Source organism: Petaurus breviceps, unplaced genomic scaffold (assembly GCF_028583685.1).
Source record: "Petaurus breviceps papuanus isolate PSGF00001 unplaced genomic scaffold, PetGlider_PUasm1.0 470, whole genome shotgun sequence".
NCBI lineage: Eukaryota > Metazoa > Chordata > Mammalia > Diprotodontia > Petauridae > Petaurus > Petaurus breviceps.
Genome location: NW_027186350.1, coordinates 2774822 through 2796209, shown reverse-complemented (window position 1 = coordinate 2796209; position 21388 = coordinate 2774822). Strand labels below are relative to the sequence as shown.

The 21388-nt window shown below is 38.2% G+C and overlaps 1 protein-coding gene across 1 annotated transcript; it reads left to right on the top strand.

The window, feature by feature from the left end:
- Nucleotides 1–8153: 8153 nt before the first annotated feature.
- LOC138171906 (natural killer cells antigen CD94-like) lies at nt 8154–19883 on the top strand. The gene is given in 9 exon segments (XM_069101457.1): nt 8154–8229; nt 12464–12565; nt 14705–14803; nt 15519–15632; nt 16984–17013; nt 17016–17054; nt 17255–17406; nt 18292–18395; nt 19426–19883. Coding segments are annotated over 9 exon segments (849 nt in total). The 3' UTR covers nt 19559–19883.
- The last annotated feature ends 1505 nt before the right edge of the window (nt 19884–21388 follow it).

The window sequence follows — 21388 nt, the reverse complement described above, 5'->3', positions numbered from 1 at the left end:
CTTACTATTACCATTTATTCTATACTATCGTATACTATACGGATATGGAGTTTAACATTCACTATTGATAACTGAAACCCTTGCATTTCATTAACTACTTTAGTCACCTCTGGTAAACTGAGCTAATTAAAAGTACCATCATGGTTCTAAGTGGGGTGGGAGTGGGACTTGCTAAATCCTGGGAACAACAGCAAAGGTTGCCAATGGAGCAGTGTAATGGGAATGAAAATTTTTAAGATCTTCCCTGCCCCTAGGTGTAATGGGAATGAAAATTTTAAAGATCTTCCCTGCCCCTAGGCTAAAGTGCACCTGAAGCCTGGGGTGGGAGGCTTGTTTTTCAGTAGATACTTCTTGATTGGCCAGTGAGTCAATAAGGTTGTTACATCCTCTGAGCCAGGAGAAGGCTATATAAGCCCTGATGTGTAGCTTTGTTTTGGGGGCTCACTTTGAGAAGTGTTCTGTGATTTGATCTGTATTCTGGGAAGCCGTTGTCCAGAGCCCCCCCGGCTTTGAAAAAAACCCAGATGTTGAAACCCAGATGTTGACTAGGTATGGATGTAATGGTTGGACAGTTTGAAATCTGTCTACTTGATCTGTTTCTGTCTTGATAATTCTGCCTGTATACTTTGAAGTTCGGGGTGCTGACCTTTTTCTCCTGAACGAGGTAAAGGATATATGTCTGACTGATTAAAGTAAGCTTGTTAACCCATTTTGAGTTGCTTTCCTTTATCAAAGCAGATCCAAGAACCTGTGGTGGCGGCAAACCCTGAGGACGCTTGGGGTGCTTGCCGCTACAAGCAGCAACTAGCATGGATTGTGACCCCAGGAAACACTGGGGCTCTGATGCATCTAACTCTTTTTGGAGGCACCAGAGAGGTGCACCTGAAAATCCAGTCTCTGGACCTCAAAGATCTAGGAGGTCCTAACTCAGGGAGGAAGAGGTTAACAAAGGAACCTGGGTAATTCAGGGTAAGACTAAGCAGGGTCAACCACTGCACTCCAAGTACAGAGGATTGAACCTGTCCATGGTACAAAGTTCTAATTCAAGGACTAAAGCTATAGAGATTAACCAAAGAGGACATTGGCCAATATCTGAGAAGTCAGAGATCACTTTTAACTGAGTGAAATGGGGATCCACAAGGCAAATGCACATTTACTTTCTCTTTATTATGGAAGAGAAACTCATTCATGAAAACATACTTCAATCTTTTGATTAACAGTTTATCAATATTTGTAGAAGGAATTTCTTCATGGGGAGTTCTCTAATTTAATGAAATCACAGATCTGATACATGGGCCTTTGCTTTCATGGGAATGTTGGGGTCACTGAGAAGTTTTGCAATCTAGAAAAGCAATGTAGCTTTCTCTTCTCCCCAGTTGATCTCTGAACTGAACTAATTGTCTATCTGTATTATCTGTCCCAGTGAAATGAACCTATTGTAACTATTGCAAAGACCTATTGTAACTATCCAAATGCATGCTGAAATCTGAGCAAGAGAGATTCTTTATCCACCTGATATTTTCTGTGTGGATGGACAAACCAAGCTCCTTGGGCTCCAAAGGGTGGTGCTTGATTCAAGTCTTGATATGGAAGACTCCCTAATCTCCTCCTGGAGCTCCAATCCTCATATCACTAATTTCCTAAAGGAAATACTAACCAGGATGCTCATTAGCAATCTCAAACGCAACATATTTCAAAATGAATTTATTATCTCCCCTCCCCAAAGTCTGCTATTTCTAAACTTCCCTATTTCTTTGGAGAACACTACTATCCTTTCAGTCATACATGTTTGCAAGCTCAGTTGACCTTGATTCTTTAGTCTCTTCCTTCCCCCATATTCATTTGGTTCCAAAATCTTGTTGTTTTATGTCCACACTATCTCTCAGATCCTTCTCCTTTTCTCCATTCTCTCTTCATATTCTCTTCCCTGGACTATTGCAATATTCACCAAGTTGGCCTCCTTGTTCTCTTTCTTTCCCAGTCAATCTGCCACACAGCTGTCACAACAATCTTGCTTCAGCTAAGTTCTGACCAAGACACTCTTCTTTTCAAGAAGTTCTAGTGGCTCCCTATTTCCTTTATGATAAAACGCAAACTACTCAGCTTTCCACTGAAAAGTTCTTCACAATCTGGCTCTACTCCATCTTTATAGATTTATTTTATTACTTCCCTTTGTCACCTCTACATTCCAAATTAAGCTGGCCTACTTGTCATTTCCAGAATTCAGAATACTTTCTCTATTCTTGGAGTCTTTGTGCAGGCTGTCCCCCATGCCTGGAATGTGTTCCCCACTCACATACACATCTTAGAACCTTTACATTCCTTCAAAGCTCATGTCAAGCATCAACTCCTTCATTAAACCCTTTCTTATTCACCTAATTTTTAATGCTCTCATCTTCCTTGAATTATATTGTTTATTTATGTAAATGTTGGGTGACACCAGTAAAATGTAAGCTCCATGAGGGCAGTCAGGGGTTATTTTTTCCTATATATCTCCATAATCTAGCATAGTGTTTTACATATAGTTGGTACTAACAAATCCTTATTTGATTGTATATATTATCCTGATATTTAAGACTCTCTACAACATGGAAACAAAATATTTTTCTAGCCTTATTTTGCAATACTGGCCTTCAATATACTTTATATCCTGGTTAACTATATATATATATATACACACACACATACATATAACTATAAACTGAGCTGTCAATGGTTCTTAGAACAGGATATGGCATCTCTTGTTTTTGTATGTTATCTTGAATATATTGGTAACAATGGACCTGTTGACCTGGGTCAGGGGTGGGATCTAGAGTGCCCTCTCCCACTAAAGGACCTCAGCTCTGAGCTCATATGGAACAAGATCAGTCTTGGGGAAGCGTGGCCTCCCCAAAATAGTGTCATATTGGTCAAATTTATATTTGAATGAAAAAATTGACACTGTCACTTTATGTCTCAACTCCAAAGAATTATCAAATAAAGCTTAAGTTTGGCTTAGTAACTTTGGAAGACCCTAGTCTTGCCCAAAGGAATTGAGATTTTGCTCTGTTTCATTTGTCCTTCTCAGTTCTAGGTGAAGAGAATGGAGAGCTGAGATCTGGAAGCTCAACCTCAGAGAAAGACTTTCTTTGAGCCACTGGATCTAAGGGGAAAAGAATATATCTCTTCCCTACCTAACCAGCTCAGTGTATGGTATCAATCCTGTGGTCCTAGGAAACTTTTAGTCCTGGATGCCACTGGAAAGAGAGAATAATTGTGCCTCTGCCAGATAGATTTAAAGATGAATGCATTTCTGGCTACATGGACAATGGAAAGAAGTTGTTCCCTCCCATGTCGTAGGGAAACACAGGATATCTTCTCCCTGAAGAAGGTCCTTTGCACCTCTGACACGGACACTTTCATCTTAAATGACCTGAGCACGTGTAAAAGTCCTATTACATTCAATATAGGGACCTTACCTTATAATGTATCAGATTCAATCGATTCCTGGCTCATCCTATCTTCCTTCTATGATCTTTGCATTTGCTGACATTGTAATTTATTGTCTAAACTTTTAGGCTCGTGAAGCTTCTGACCTTATTATCTATAGACACTTGCTCTTTGGAAGGAAGTTATGGCAAAGCTGGACAGTATACAAAAAAGCAGAGACAGCACTTTTCCCACAAAGGTCCATAGGGTCAAAGGGCAGGACTGGGGAACCTGCATCCTTGAGGCCACATGTGACCTTCTAGATCCTTGGGTATGACCTTTTGACTGAGTCCAAGTTTTACAGAATAAATTCTTTTATTAAGGGGATTTGTTCAAATCAATTCAGATTTGTCAAAGGACTGCACTTGAGAATCTGGAGGGCCACATATGACTTCAAGGCCATAATTTCCCCACCCTTGAAAGTATGGTTTTTCCAGTGAAAATGTACAGCTGTGAGAGAGAGGGAAAGTTGAGCACCACAGAATCTATGCTCTTGAATTATGGTGCTGGAGAAGACTTTTGAAGAGTCCCTCAGACAGTAAGGACATGAAAATAGTCAATACTCAAAGAAATCAATTCAGACTATTCATTGGAAAGTCAAGTATTGAAGATGAAGCTTAAATACAGGTTTCCTTGGAAAAGACCTTGGTGTTGGGAAAGATTGAAGGCAAAAAGATAAGGGAACAACAGAGAATGAGATAGATAGTGTTGTGGAAGCAATGAACATGAGCTTGGACAGACTTTGGGAGATAGTTGAGGATAGAAAATTTGCCTGGCATCCTATGGTCCATGGGAACACAAAGAGTCAGACATAATGGAGTGAAGAAACAACAGCAACAAATATACCAAACACTACACTAAGGGTGACAAATATTATCTCATTTGATCCTCACAACTTATTAAGGTAGGTATTGTTACTAGCACCATTTTACAGTTGAGGAAACCGAAGCAAGTAGAGTTTAAATGATTTGCCCAGTATCTCACAGATAGTATTTGAGGCTGGATCTGAACTCAGGTCTTCCTGATTCTAAGCCCAGCACTCTGGGCACTATGGTGCCACCTAGCTCCTTCTGTAGGATATAGAAGGAAATAATACTCCTTTTCACATTGATTTAGTAAGAATTTCAGTGAATGAAAAAAAATGAATGTTTCCAAGTCAGAAAATATTTTAAATTAATTTGAATTATATCCATGGTGCAAATGATTGCTTTTTCCTTTCCCCTTCCATCCAAGGGAATAGAAGTTTAAACAAATGACACAAGGGCGTGTGGGGAATTGACAGCTATGGAATTCTATTAGAGCAATAGGGAGATTACTTCTGTACTGATACTTTCTGCCAGGAGTCAGAGGATTAAATAGATTCATCCTGTGATATTTTAGTGAATGTTTAATGAATAATTGAATTTGTTGGTATTATGTAACTCTCTCCTCTTGGCACAGGAAATACCCTCAGATAGGTGAGAACAGAAATTTGTTTGTCTGACCCAAGAGGACTCAGTAATTCAATATCACAGGAATTTGCCTCAAAATGCTCTTAGGAAATCAGAGTTTTGGGGGAGGGTCCTGAGCTTCTATGCTTCTTAGATAGGTATATTTAAAATAATAGAATATTATATTGGGAAGGGACTCTATTGCTTTTTTTCATTTTTTAAATCTTTTTCCTTTTAAAAACATTAATTTTTTATATTTTAGTTCTAAATTTGTTCCTTTTTTCTCCCCTCCCACACCAATTGAGAAAGCATGAAAGAAGATCCCTGTTATACATATGAAGTCAGGTAAAACTTTCCAAAGCCACTCCCTTGGAAAGGGACTTTAAAGGCCATCCAGTTCAATATCTTAACTAATTCAAGAATTCCCTTTACAGGGTGCTGTCCATCTCCAGAGAAAGAATTGGAGAAGGCTGAATGCAGATTGAAGTTTTTTTTAAACTTTATTTTTCTTGGTCATTTTTGTTTGTGTTTACTTTTACAGCATCACTTACATGGAAATGTATTTTTCATGAAATTGCTTGCCTTCTCAATGAGGGGGGAAGAGGAAAGAGGAAGCGAATTTCAAACTCAAAATTTGAAAAAAGAATATTAAAATTGTTTTTACATGTAATTGGGAAAAATAAAATATTAATAACCCCCCCAAAGAAGAATTCCCTTTACAGCCTAGATATATTTAGTGATGAAAAACTTGGCATCTTGTAAGGTAGCCATTCTATGGTTGGGTAGTTCTGATATTACAAATGTTTTCCCTTATATTAAGCTGAAATGTATCTCTCTATGTCTTCTCCCCATCCCTCCTACTCTGAAGCAATCAGAAGAGTCATCATTATCGCATAGTACCAGCCCCTTAGTGACTCATTGAAGGAGTTAGACTCACTAAATCTCCAGCATCTTGGATTGGAACCAGGAAGAGAATGGGTTTATACTCTGTATGACCCATTAGGAAGCACAAATCCAAGCATGCCTCAAGGATTTAGCACTCACTGAACACCCCTCTAATCCACATTATGTACTCATTAAAAGTTGCATAAAATATTTTCTCTACTTTCCCTTCCTGACATCTCTAGGGTCTGAAAAAATAGAAATAATGAGGGTTGCCATTTGTAGCAGCAAGCACCCCAAGCACGTCCTCAGGGTTTGCTGCCCATACAGGTTCTTGGATCTGCTTTGATAAAGGAAAGCAACTCAAAATGGGTTAACAAGTTTACTTTAATCAGTCAAACATATATCGTTTACCTCGTTCAGGGGGAAAAGGTCAGCACCCCAAACTTCAAAGTATACAGGCAGAATTATCAAGACAGAAACAGATCAAGTAGACAGCTTTCCAAACTGTCCAGCCATTACATCCATACCCAATCAACATCTGGGTTTTTCAAAGCCGGGGGGGCCCTGGACAACGGCTTCCCAGAATACAGATCAAATCACAGAACACTTCTCAAAGTGAGCCCCCAAAACAAAGCTACACATCAGGGCTTATATAGCCTTCTCCTGGCTCAGAGAATGTAACAACCTTTTGGACCCACTGGCCAATCAAAAAGTATCAACTGAGAAACAAGCCTCCCACCCCAGGCTCCAGGTGCACTTTAGCCTAGGGGCAGGGAAGATCTTTAAAATTTACATTTCCATTACACCATTTTATATAATATTTTCATGTTTTGGCATCTCTCTCACTATAGCTTTCCAACATCCTCGATGTGGAGGCTTTGCCAGTATTCTTATAACTGATATTACAGTTGGGAACATTAAGGTTCAGAGACATGAATAAACTTGCCCATGGTCATATGGCTACTAAACATCAGAGGCAGGATTTGAATCCGGGTCTCACTGCTGCCAAACCCAGTACTTTATACACAGCACTATAGTTGAGAGCAGATTCTCCTGATACTTCAATTGCTATGGCTTTGCTGCTTAGCTTTGGTGAGGAGAGTCTTGTGAAGGTTGCACTGACTGTTGCAAAAGAAAGGACCTTCCTGTTGAACTCAACAGGGAAGGCAGTGACCTCTGAGTCTGAGGCTTTCTGTGTGATCTGAAACTCACCAGCTCAAAACAAATACAGTATATTCTGAGGTTAGAACCCCAATGAGGAAGAGTCGTATCTATCTGTAGGGTCAGCATAGTGGTAAATACCGAAAGTTTGAGTCAGAAACGATTAGCAGAAGATCCTATTTTTCCAATTCTACACACACACACACACACACACACACACACACATACACACACACAAATATTCCAGTGCTCCTGCCTCTATAATAACACAGAGTTCAGTAAATCACAAAACACATTTGATCTGGGATGCTGCTAATTCCAAGGTAGAATTTCATTTCAAGATTTCTACTTCTTTGGTATTCCCATTCTAAATATTGAGAAACTGTTCAGCTGAACTCGACACTAGGGATACCATGCCCCCTTTTTTTTCTAATGTACCCAAGTTCATTATTTGGAATGGATTCAATCCCTGGAAAGTCTGCCTCTCACAAAAGGGATTAGGCATCCTGCTCACACATTCTTTGACTTGTTAAATCTTCCTTACCAGGGATGGGATTGCTTATTAGTGCATGTGTAGGGACTTCTTGGAAGCAGCTGGTGGCTCAGAGAATAGAGCAGTAGACTTGGAGTCAGAAAGACCTGAGTTCAAATCCAGAGTCAGATTTTCCTAGCTGTGTAACCCTGGGCAAGTCACTTAACCTTTGATTGTTTGACAAAAGGATTCCCTGGAGAAGGAAATGGCAAACTGCTCCAATATCTTTGTCAAAAAACTCCATGGACAATTAGTCCATGGGGTCCTGAAGAGTTGAACATGTCTGATTGACTGAACAATGAGGGATTTCTTACAAAGAAGTTTAAAAAATTGGATATTCCAATAGGATATTCCAATTCAATGAGTCTTTTCTATCATTCCACCTCATTTTTTTCTCTGCTTCTATCCCTTCTATACCACTGAGACTTTGGGGTTACTCTTTCTCATTTGTTCAAGAGAGCTCATGCTAAGTCATAGGCATCATTTCTCTTGTTGCAAGCCCCACTGTAATTGGAAAGAACAAAATTGTGCGCATTTCCTTTGTGGTTTTCACACCTATCATATAGCTATCATAAATGACCATCCCTTACCTGACCTCATCTGTATATAATCCTGGACAGCTAGACAAAGCTTCTTTCTCATTTTTATTTTTTTTTTGATTCACAAACAGGATCAGGATGGAGGAATCATCACTTATGAACCCTTCCAGCATCCAGGATAAATCAGAATATGAGCCTCCAATTACTGGACAAGGTACTTCCGCCATACTTTTCTAGGATGTCTTTGTAAATTTTTTTCATTTTTCAAATGCTTTATTAACTTCTTATTTACATCATTCATTTCTGCCAGATTTTGAGTTACAAATTTTCTCCCTGTTTTTCCCCTACCCACCACCCCAAAATAGCAGTCCCCCAGGATATCCCCTCCTCCAATCTGCTCTCTCCCATATCTTCTCCCATACCCCCTTCAACTTTTCCAGTAGGGCATGGTGGATCTCTATGCCCCAGTGCCTGTATAACTTATTTCCCAATTATATGTAAAATAGTATTAATAATAGTATATATATATATATATATATATATATATATATATATATATATATACTATATATTAAGCATTTGATTTTTAAACTTTGAATTCCAAATTCATTCCCTTCCTCCCTTGACACCCACCCTTACTGGGAAGATAAGCAATTCAGTATAGGTTATACATGTGTAGCTATTGCAAAACATTACCATAGTAGATATATTGTAAAAGACTGACTATATTTCCCTCCCTCCTATCCCACCTCCCACTTGTTCTATTCTCTACTTTGATCCTCTTCCTTTTCAAAAGTGGGTGCTTCCAGCTTCCCTCCCCCCCAGCCTGCCCTCTCTTCCATCATTCCCCCTCTCATCCCCTTCTCCCCTACTCTCTTGTAGGGTGAGATACCCTATTTAGTGTGTATATCATTCCCTCCCCGAGCCAAATTCAATGAGAATAAGGTTGACTCATTCCCTTTCGCCTTCCTATTCTTCCCCTCCATTGTAACCATTTTCCCTTGCCTCTTCTGTATGAGATAGTTTACCCCATTCTGTCTCTCCCCATCTCCTCTCATTATATTCCTCTCTCACCTCTTAATTTCACCTTTTAAGGATCATCCCTTCCTATTCAATTGGTCCTGTGCCCTCTATCTATGTATACCTGTAAACATATATACACACATTCATATATGTATTCATAAGCCCATATACCCTCCGAAATAGACATATATATATATATGTATATATATATATACATATATATTTCTATTCCCTTCAACTATTTTCATACTGAGAAAAATTTAATCAGTTACAATGATCATTTTTCCATGTAGGAATGTTAATAGTTCAACTTTGATAAGTTGCTTATGATTTCCTTTCCCTGTTTACCTTCTCATGCTTCTCTTGCTTCTTGTATCTGAATGTCAAATTTTCTATTCAACTCTGTTTTTTTCATCAAGAATGCTTGAAAGTCCTCTATTCCACTGAATGACCTATTTTCCCCTGAAACATGATACTCAGTTTTGCTGGGTAGATGATTTTTGGTTTTAATCCCAGCTCCTTTGACCTCCGAAATATCATATTCCAAGCCCTTTGATCCCTCAGTATAGTAGCTACCAGATCCTGAGTTATCCTGACTGTGTTTCCACAATATTCAAATTGTTTCTTCCTGGCTGCTTGTAAAATTCTCTCCTTGATCTGGGAATTTCAGAACCTGGCTATAATATTCCTAGGAGTTTTCTTTTTGGGATCTTTTTCAGGAGGTGATCGGTGGATTCTTTCAACCTCTGTTTTGCCCTCTGGTTCTAAAACATCAGGGCAGTTTTCCTTGAGAATTTCTTGGAGGATTATTTCTAGGTTCTTTCTTTGATCATGGCTTTCAGGTAGTCCAATAATTTTTAAATTATCTCTCCTGGATCTATTTTCCAGGTCAGTGGTTTTTCCCATGAGATATTTCACATTGCTTTCTATTCTTTCATTTGTTTGGATCTGTTTAACAGCATCTTGATTTCTCATAAAGTCATTAGCTTCCATTTGCTCCAATATAATTCTGGAGGAATGATTCTCCTCGGTGACCTTTTGAGATTCTTTTTCCATCTGGTGAATTTGGCTTTTTAAGGCATTCTTCTCCTCATTGCCTTTTTGAGCCTCTTTTGCCATTTGAGTCTGTTTTTTAAGGTGTTATTTTCCTCAGTCAGGCTGTTGACTCTCATTTCATAATTTTCTCGTATCATTCTCATTTCTCTTCCTAATTTTTCCTCCATTTCTCTTATCTGCTTCTTAAGGTCCTCTGTGGCCTGTAACCAGCTCATATTTTTCTTGGAATCTTTTGGTGCAGGAGTTCTGACTTCACTGTCTTCCTCCTGTTCCATGCTTTGATCCTTTTTGTCCCCAAAATAGGAGTCTAATGTTGGATTGCTTTGCTTGGTTTGCTTTCTTTGCCTGGTCATTTTGCCACTCAATTACTTGACTTTTGGGCTTTTTGCTACAGGAGGACTCTGCCACCAGACAGGGGAGCTTCATTCCAAACACTGAGGTTTTCTCAGCTGCCAGAGGTATTAGTTGGGTGTCCTCTCTGAAGCCTCCACACACTCTGTCAAGCTGATCGCATACCCCAGGACCTCCACCCTAGAACATAATCCAGGTCCAAGCAGGTTAAAGCAAGAGCGATTACTCCTCAGACTGGTCGCTTGGTCCCCATACACTCTGCAGGCCAGGAGCTGAAGCTGCCAGGTGGCAGCCCCTGTGCTGCAGCCCTCAGTGGCTTTTTGCCCAATTGGCAAAAGCCGATGCACTCCCAACTACTGGGTCCCAAAGTTCACACTGCACTGACTTGTCATTTTGTCCTTAGCATCTATGTGTTGATAATTCTGGATCGCCACAGCTGCTGGTGATCTGGAGTCCCTCCAGCTGGTGGTTGGTCAGCCTCGCCCTGGGGCTAAAACCTCGTATGGGGCTGGGCTCGGCTTCCAGATCACTGTGCTGGCTGATTCCTGCCTGCTTGCTGGGTTGTCCTCAGTGGAAGGTTAGCTTCTCTGTGTCATTTTGTGGGTTCTGTAGCTCCAAAGTTTGTTTAGAGTCCCCTTTTACATGAATTGGAGGTGGTGGGAGCCAGAGCCCAGCGGAGGTCCTGTTTCTACTCTACCATCTTGACTCCGCCCCATCTTTGTAGAATTTAACATTTGTTTATCCAAAAATCTGTCTGATAAGTTACATAACTAGAACTTGTTTTCTTTAGTGTCTGAAGAAGGGATTTTGATATTAAGGAAAGCATATTTATAAGGGAGAAGTGCGTTTGGGTTCTGGTAAGATTAAAGTGATATCCAATAAATTCCTAATTTGGATTCCTAGGAGGGAATTTACTGATGGTGATTTAGGGGATGACCATATAGTTAAGCTGGGTAAAAGCTGGGTTAATTGTCTTCCTGACTTAGGTGATGTGGTCTACAGAAGGAGTGCTTGACTTGGAGTCAGAAAGGCCTGCAATTCCTTTAACTTTTCTGTCTCCTCATATGTAAAATGGGGGAAATAATACCTATAGTGCTTCTCTTATGTGACTGTCATGAAGATCAAATGAGATGACATATTTGAAACATCAAAATAAATGTTATTTATTATTCTTTCTAAAGTTTCACTTATAGAGAAATGGATTCCTGCTTCTCCTTTGGACTAACATCTTCTATAGGAAAAGTAGTTGAGACAGCTAGGTGGTTCAGTGAGTAGAGCACCAGCCCTGGAGTCAGGAGGACCTGAGTTCAAATCCAGCCTCAGACACTTAACACTTACTAGCCATGTGACCTTGGGCAAGTCACTTAACTCCAATTGCCCTGCCTTCCTCCTTCCGAAAAGCAAAAAACAAAAAAGAAGTAGTTAATTATGTGGGGTGGTAGAAGCATGCTATGTTAGCAAGGCCAACAGATGTTGTATCAGGAAGACCTGAGGGCCAGTCTTAGCCCTGGAATTAGTCTTGTGACACTGCCACAGTTAATTAACTCCTCTAATCTTTAATTTTTTCATTTGTAAAATGGGAATAACTTTCATTACTCACAGAATTGTTATGAAGGAAGTACTTACAAACCTTAAAATGCCATATCAGTATCATCTCTTACTAGTAACCACCCCACTAATGTCATTTCCTCCACTCTGTATTATGAGATGGATGGAGTTTGGAAGCATGCAGAACATTTTTCTCCTGGCATTTGGAACAGGCTCCTTCCAGGACCTCACATTCTGGTCCTAGGATTTCTATGGAGGTAAAGTGCATGCCAGCCTACATCCTGGTGGAGCAAGATAGGGCTGATGTCAAAGGCTATTTCCTTCACTTTGCCTTCTCTCTGACTCATCCTCATTCTGTTCTGATCTTAATTCTCAGCCCTAATTATTCCATTGTCTTTCAACCCCAATTCAAATCCCACTCATTCTCCAGTGTTTATGTGACTAATTATAGGTTCTCTCTTAACCATCAGAAACTACAGAGCAGGAAGTAAAGACTCTGGTATCTCCTTCTCTTCCTCTTTCTACTGCACCAGAGGAAGAATGGCGACCAATCCCCAATGAAATCATCAAAGGTATCATTTGCTTACAGTTCTTGATCCATATTCTTTCTTTTATGTGTCTAAACTGTTTGGTGGATCTGATTTTTAATATTACAAAATGAAAATTTAGATGGGGCCAAAAGATGGAGGCATCATGATTAAAAAGTAAAGAAGAAATACACACATGAGACCAAAGTAAAAAATCCATGTCAGCTCACAAAAAAGGTTAAAATATGTACTTCTCTAGTAGCATAGTATAATGCAGAGTTGAGATTCTACAGATTTGAGTTCTAGTACAAATCAGTCACTAGTTATTGGTGTGACCTGATCAAGTTATTTCACCTCTTTTACTTATTTACTTATTTCACACGTGCAAAATAGACCATACCAGATGATCTGTTTAGATTCTTTCCATATCTAAAATGCTATGATCTTCTGGAAATAGCATGCATGACAATAGCCTAGTGCTTTACAGAAAGTAGGCATTCTGAAAAAATCTTTGTTGAGCTGTATTGAACTCTATCCATATTGACAAAAATGAAGCACATTTTGATCAAACTTGACCCTCATTTCAAGGGAAGAAATTTAGGCCTGCAGGTTATATTGATGAGATGAGTGTGTTAACAAATGTTTGAGAGTATTTATTTCATTAAGTCATCAAATGTTATGACCAAATTTCTCTGCATGGTTGCTTATACCATGATTTCTTATATTATTAGGAATTAATATTTACAAGTATGGTAAAGAAGATAAACTTTTCTATTTGTGCATATTGTGAAAAAGTATCTATAGAACTATTGGACATAATAGAGTTTTTGTTAACACTTAATTGGTTCATGAATGTATTAATTGGTGGCTAAAAAATTTTTAACCAAGGTAAAATACTTAGAGTCACAAGAAGTCCTCAAGATAAATATTGATATATTAACATTTTTACTCTCTCTCTTAAGTTGTATCAACAAACATGTGTATACATGTGTATATATATGTATGTATACACACATATGTCATTACTCAATTGGGAAATGTCAATCATTAAGTGAATAATCATTTTAACCTTGCTGTACATAACTTTTCTGGTGGTAAATAGGTACAAACTATATTGGAAAAAGAATTGTACCAGGCTTGAGAAAACCTGGGTTCCAGCTTGAACTTTGCTAAGCTTCGTAAACCTTGAGTACTCTCTTTAAACTTTAGTTTCATCTGCGAAATGAAAGGGTTTCCATTGTGCCCTGCCCCATTCAGACAATATTTGGGGTACTATATTCAGTCTAGGGTACCACCTTGGGAGGACATTGTGGCAGTAGGTTATTTTGGGGGGGGGAGTGGCTTACACTAGAAAGTTCTGAAGACCTTTCCAACTCTGAAATTCTGTAGTTCTTAAGATCATAGATTTAGGCTAAAAAAGACCATCTAATCCTACTCCCTATTTTTTTTTTTAGACCGAATTTCTCTAGCTCTCCAAACTGGAAGTACAATGGCTATTCGTGGGCCTGAACCCACACTGTTTATTGACATTGGAATGCTGACTTGTTCCATTTCCACACTGGGTCAGTTCATTCCTCCTTAGGTAGTTCCAGGGAGCTCACCACATTGGCCCTGGACTTTGTAAGGACGACAGATTGACTGAGCTGACTGCAGCTCAGAACTCCTGAGCTCAAAAACTCCACCAGACTCAGACTCCCTGGTAGAAGAGATGATAGGAATGTGCTACTCTGTCTGACCCTCATTTTTTCAGATGAGGGAACTGAAATCCCTGGAAGTTAAGTGGCGTGGCCAGGGTTATGAAGACAATAAGTATCCTGAGAAGGATTTGAATGCAAGTTCTCTGATATCAAATTAATGTACTTTCCCTTTATTATGCTGCCATATCTTTGGGGATCTCTAAAGTTTCTTTGATCCACAAAATTTTATACTGTTATTAAGTCATATGTGAGTTTGAAGGATATCTTAATGTCAGAATATATAGTAAATGAAGCCCCTGTCTCTGCCCCACCCCCACCAAAGAAAACCAAACAACAACAACAAACCCACAAGCCCCTGTTTTTTCCTCCATTGGCTCAGTAAGTCATTTGAGATAGACTACATTTAACTTCAAAAAAAGAATTGTTTATTCATTCACAAGGCAGGAATTCACACCATCTCTAAAATCTCTTCACTTATCTCTGTTAGATGTTCCTGCTATCTATTCTCCATGGGAAGTCATTGCAGTGATTCTGGGAATCTTTAGCCTACTGCTGATAATAACATCTGGATTCTTAGGTTACCAATGTAAGTGTTTCAGAGCAAAATAAAGAGCAGCAATTGTCTGTAACTAGGCACAGGAATCTCATATCATTCAATTATTGAAAAGTTTATTTTTATTTTTAAGCAACAGTGACCATTTGTTTATGGAGGATAGCAAGGCAGAATCAATGAAAAATACACAAGATAGAAATCACTGGTATTATAATTAACTTTTTTTAAAAGGCCAGACTGAGTTTCTTTTTAATACTGAAATTGTTAAACAAGGGATATTATAGAATTTACCCTTCGGCACATGATGATGATAATGACAGTGAAAAAGAGAGAGAAGGAGGAAGAGAAGGAAAAAGAAAAAGAGAAAATATAGAATAAATATAATAATATATAGCAAATATATTCTATATAATTATAATTAATGTATTTTCTAACATTATAGTATGTTATGTATTATATATAATAAATAATAAATGCGATATAATATAATAAAGTAATATATTTACCAGATTACTTAACTAGAGTACTCATTATGCTGATAGGCAATTCCATGTAATGAATCAAGAACTTTAAATTTCCTATCCCATATCTTTCTCATGATATCTTTTGTGGTCCCTTTTCATGTAATTCTTTGTTAGTGATGTGCTATGGCCTACCATAACATCTCACCATGTACCTCTGTATTGTAAATTGAGAACTTGTACTGTAAACAATCAATTACATGTATGGGTTTTTTGTTGGTATTTAGATTTTCAAAATATCCATCAATCAGCTATACAGATAGATGACCTCACCAAAGAACTGGAGTCTTTACACAGCAAAATAGAAAACTTCACTGGAACAATGAAGAAAATACAAGAGGGTAACTTGGGGACTGGAATTTGCTCTCTCCTCAGAGCTTTAGAATTCCCTCACTAATTCTCTGTCTATTGCTTATTGAATTGTTAACTATCCTTTGAAATCAAAGGCAAATGGGATCTCTTAAGTGAAGTTTTCTTTGATACTTCCAGCTAGTGATATCCTTTCCTCTCTTAGACTTCATAAAGAAATTTGTTTACATCTCTGATATTCACTTTTAAAAATGTTTTAAATAAAGTTTTTGCACAAATAAACCCAATGTAGCTAAAATTATAAGAAAATTATAATTATGAAACTATAAGGAAATGGGGGAGAAATCTCTGCTTCAACTTTCTCTGCCTAGATGCAGGGGTGGAGAACCTGTGAACTTAAGGCCACATGTGGCCCTCGAGGTCCTCAAGTGCAGCCCTTTGACTGAATCAATGAGATCCTAATCTGGAAGGGGGATATTGTGCTTTTAGCTTTTGCACTGCATATGTAACTTTTAACTTTCATACTGTATTTTGTATAAAATAGTCCATTTTATGTTCTGTGATCCTCTCCTTTATTTGGTCATGAAGTCATCATCCTATCTTTAGATTTGAAAGACAATTTCCTTCTTGTTCCTCTAAGTTGTTTGTGATGTAACCTTTTACATCTAGGACATACATCGGTTTGGCACTTAGCTTGGGATATGGTGTGAGATATTGGTCTGATATATACTTAGCATGTATTATTGAGTAATGTACTGCCTCCCTATGTTAGATCATAAACTCTATGAGGGTGGACAACACGTGTTTTCTATTTCTCCTCCAGTAGGGTAGCACATTACACACAGTAGTCACTTCACCTATTTTTGTTGAATTATATAAAATCAACTACCAGTCTTAATGGGGGGAGGAAGGGAAAGTGGACTCTAAATCTTTGTTAGGTGTGAGGTTACAAGAGAAAACTCTCTCTACCAATTCATACCTGTATTTGTTCTTCAAGTTCTGCCTTAGTTCTGCCTTAGAGACTTGCCTTAGACACCAGGAAATTGAGAGGCTTGTTCAAAATCAGTAGGACTCAGAGGCAGGACTTCAACTCATTTTTTCTTGAGTCTGAGGCTAGGTGTTATTTAAATTAAATGTTTGTCCAAATACTTATTATTCAAATGTACATGTAATTATAAAGGTAATCTTGTCAAAGTCTTAATTTCTGATGTTTTAATAACTGTTCATTATAGCGATAAATCCCTTTTTTTTTTGAGAAAGGTAAAACAAACTGACAGCCATCTTGGAGTTTGAGAATTTTTATCCTTTAGATGTTGCTTTTGGGAGAACAAGTGAAATTTGCATTTTATCTGATTTTAAAAACTTTTGATATGTCCCTTATAGATATTTTAGGGAATCTTAAAATCCAGATTGAAAACTCTTTGACATTCTGAAACTGCAGAAGATGAACCAAGGTAATTTAGGATGAAAGATGTTTATGCTTGATGACTGAAATCACAGTCCCATCCTATTACAGGTATATAAGAGAAAAAATGTTATTTCACTGGGAAGACTCCTGGGGATGAGGTTTCTTTAGTAGTACTAGGCCTTGACCTCTTGACTATTAATACATTAATTCTATAAGCCTCTGATTTAGCCCTTTTGTTTTCTTTAGGAAACTACTCTGAACTTTGTCCAAAACGCTGGAAACAGTACAAAGATAATTGTTACCACCAAACTCTCAAGGCTGTGTCTTGGTTCAACTGTTCTAATTTTTGTATCTCCATGAATTCTACATTTTTACCATCAGGAGATGATCTGCTAATAGTAAGAAGGATGCTTTTTCACTTTGAAAAGTGAGGTTTAACTGCAAAAGGCTTACAGAGAGAGAAGAGATAGGGAAATGAGCAAAAAGGAGAGTGGGTAAGAAAAGAGGGGAGCATTTGTTGGGGAGGGGAAGACAGGATGGAGTTCTTATTGTGGCTTACACATGTATAGGAATCCAGATGATATCAGACATCTTTTCAGATGCCTCTCCAAATTGTTTGTATATAATAGGCTTAATTTCATCCATCTTCTTGAAATGCAATAGAAACAACTTTGAATTCATTTTAAAGAGGAACATGCATAAAACACAATCTTTTTATTTCTATATACTTTGTCTCCCTGGTTCACTCAGGTTCACAGGGGCCAACCCCATCTACTTCTGATCCCCTAAAAGCTTTGACCTGCTTTGTTTCTGACTTGGTCCAGTTCACCACTCCTTAGGTAGAGTTGTGGTTTGTCCCCTGTTCTTGGGGGCTCACCATACTGGTGCTGAACTTAGTGGGGACACCCTATTGATTTAGCCTACTATAGCTCTGAGCTCCTGATCTCAAGTCAACTACAAACATCAGTTCCCCCAGTAACAGAAACCATAAGTCTACACCACCTCACTCAGCCCAATACAATCATAAAAACTGAATTTAAGTCCTGACTCACATTTACTAATTGTGTGACCTTTGTCCAAGTAAATTTATTTAAACTTTAGTTACCTAGCCTATAAAACATAGTAATAAGATTTGAAATACCTATCTCACAGAGTTGTTGCAAGGAAAACTTAAAAACACCTTAAAAGTATTATATAGATGTGCATTGTTGTTTTTATTGTTCCATTGTGCCTTTATCTGTGCCAAGAAACTATTTTAAGGTGTGCATTCTGATTCATCACAGGATTTCATGAAAATGTTTACATTAAATGATACTTGGATTGGCATTTCTTATCAACAAGACAGCAATGAGTGGCAGTGGATAGATGGTTCTTCTTATTCTTTAAGGTAAGTCTCTAGAATAGATTTCAATTCCTAAAAACCATCTTTACTTTTTATAACACATAGGCCTTGAGGAAATAGGAAAAAGACTCCAAGAGATTGAGTTTGAAGGCAGACCTTAAGAAGGAGGGTACAATTTCAATTTGATCTCTTAACTCATTATACTTGAAGATGATTGAATAAGGAAGAAGGTGGACTGGGGAGGAAAGGAAGATCTCTCCCCAAGGAAAGAAGTAAATAATCTCTGCTCCAAAGCTCAATATAAATTTGTAACTCCTCAGAAACTCATCAGAGTAAATAGATACATAAATTTTGAGAGTCTAGATATGTGATTTATTTGGTGGAATTCCTAGTGTGGAAACTCCTTCCACCAAAGCAACTCCCATTCACCATGTTAGAGAGATATTTAAAGTAAAAAAAGTTTAGTTGACTCACCCAAGGCTATGTGTATCAGAGGTAGGCCTTGAACTACCATGCATGCAGAAAAAGATGTTAGGGTCAGAATTCCTCTACCTAACTTTGGAGAGTCAATTTGTTTTGTGTAAAACTAAGGAATCCAAATCCACAATCTAGTAAGCCCAGAGAGAACAGAAAGAGAAAAAAAAAAGGTTTTTAACCCATCCCAGAACATACTAGACTTTTTGGTGCTAGAACTGATATCCTCCTGTAGTCTTGGGGCCAAGAGTGTGACCTCAAAGATCAATTTGATCTAGAATGAACCCTAAAATCTTGACTTGTAATCTTGAGTTAGGATCAAAACAGGAACAAGGTAGGGGGTTCTGAACAAATCTGACAGGGTTTTTCTTTTGGCATTTGGCTGAATGCTAAATTTCCAAAGTAAAGGACAGAGAAGAGGCATAGAGTCAAATGCTTTTCTCCTTTCAACAATATCCAAATTCTGACAATCATTAGAATTATTTTCTTTCCTTCACAACTGACTGGCAATTCTCCTAAGTTTGCAGCAGACTCATAAGGTTCTCTCTCTCTCTCTCTCTCTCTCTCTCTCTCTTTCTCTCTCTCTCTCTCCTTTTTACAGAGCATCACCAAAGCCAGAAGACAATTTACAGGACTTATGTGTATATATAAAGTTGCACACTGTGGATTCATATCACTGTAATAAAACCTTGCCTTGTATATGTGAGAAGAAGATTCTCAGTGCTGAGAAATAAGATGATGCAATTCCCCAAATGTCCCAATAACATCACAATTCTGGGCCATCACCTTGACCTATTTGTTTTTCTTGCTCTTGTGATTTCTTGTCATTTTGTGATTTGTCCCTATATGTAATTTTTAGACTATTCTGTTTCATGTATTGGTGACAGAAGGAGACATATTGTGGCTTCTTAAGAGAACTTCAGCCATCATATTCTGCTGTTTTAGAATGCCCAGGAACCAATAAGAGAATGCTTTTAGATATAGTGACTAATAGAATCATTTTGTTTGGATAGAAATTTATATGACTGGTTTAATGAAAGTGTTATAATAAATGATTTATTTTCTTTGCATTCTTTTTCTTTTTGGGGGAGGAGCACAGATTTACAAACTGTGGCTTTGTGCCCATTGTTTTTCAGCACAGGTATAATAAAACGATAAAATGACATTTCACAGAATCACAAAGCCTCACAGTTGTAAGGGTAGTCCAGCAAAAATATGACTGATAATCTTTACGATACCTCTAATAAGTGGTTATCCTTCTAAAAGTCAGATTACTTCCAGAAAGGGGAAAGCCATGATGTAGAAGCCTTTTTATAGCATCACAGAATCTCCAAGTCAGAAATGTAACATCTAAGTCAACTTATTCTTTCAGGTGTGTATGGAGCGGGGTGGGGGGTGGGGGTGGGCCGGAGGATCAGTGCGGGGAATCAGCTCCTAGTTCAAGGTATTCTGTTGGTCCGTATCCACTAAAAAACAAAAACAAAGCAACAACGTAACTTGGGAGCCTATGCTAATGCATTTACTTCAGTGAATCAGAGTATATAACTGGTTCAAGACAAAATTATTTCATGAAATAGTATAAGAGCAGTAAAACATTTCTTCCATAAACATGGGATACAATAAGTCACAAATGTGATGTCACACACACGTATGCACGCACACATGCACACGTGCACACGCACACACACACACAAACCAACACAAAAATGAGTGGGAGAGTAGTAATGCCTAAGGAACATACAAAATGGAAGCCCGTGTGGCCAAGTCATATGGGTAGAGGAACAGCTCGTTCTGATGCCTTCTGGTAATGTTTTTACACTGCACCCACCCCTACTGGACTGAACAGTGTGTATTCTTTGTATTGTGGCTCTCCATTGTTCTTGTGTTTTTGATAGGAATTGTTCAACTGCACATGTGCTTGTAGAACTCCTCTCTTCTTCTGGCTTCTGACTTTAGCTGGAGTGCTACCTCTTTCCCATAAGAGGAAGAATAGGTTCTTCTACCTCTCTTTTAGCTTAGATCCTTGTGGCTTAAGTAAGCTTTTTTAATGACTAAGGTCCTTCAAAAATCCAGTATCAAAGAAGGAAAACTCTTCCACTTCTTCCTCCTGAAACAAAGGAAATATATCAGTTGTCAGAGTCTTAATGGTGGGTGGTCTTTCCTCTCTGGCAGAAGAGTGTGTTTCTAGGTATCAAGCTTTTCAGAAATATAGATTGGTCAAATTAGTAGACACTATAGGCATTTAATATATAGCCAGCAACTAATCACCCAGGCTTTTAACTTCTTTGCTGAAGGAACTTCAAAGGCCAATTATTCTAATCCATACCTTATCCAAAATCCCTCCCACAGTATAAATCTTCAAGTACCCAGACTTGGTTTGAAGACTTCCATTGAGAGTAAATCCATCATTACCTGAAAAAGCCCATTCTGCTTTTTGATAGCTCTTATTAAGAGAATGTATTCCTTCATATGAAACCTAGATTTGCATCTTTATAATTTCTACACTTTGCTTCTTAGTGCTGCTTTCTGGGGTCAAGCAGAATGAATTTAATCCATCTTCCACT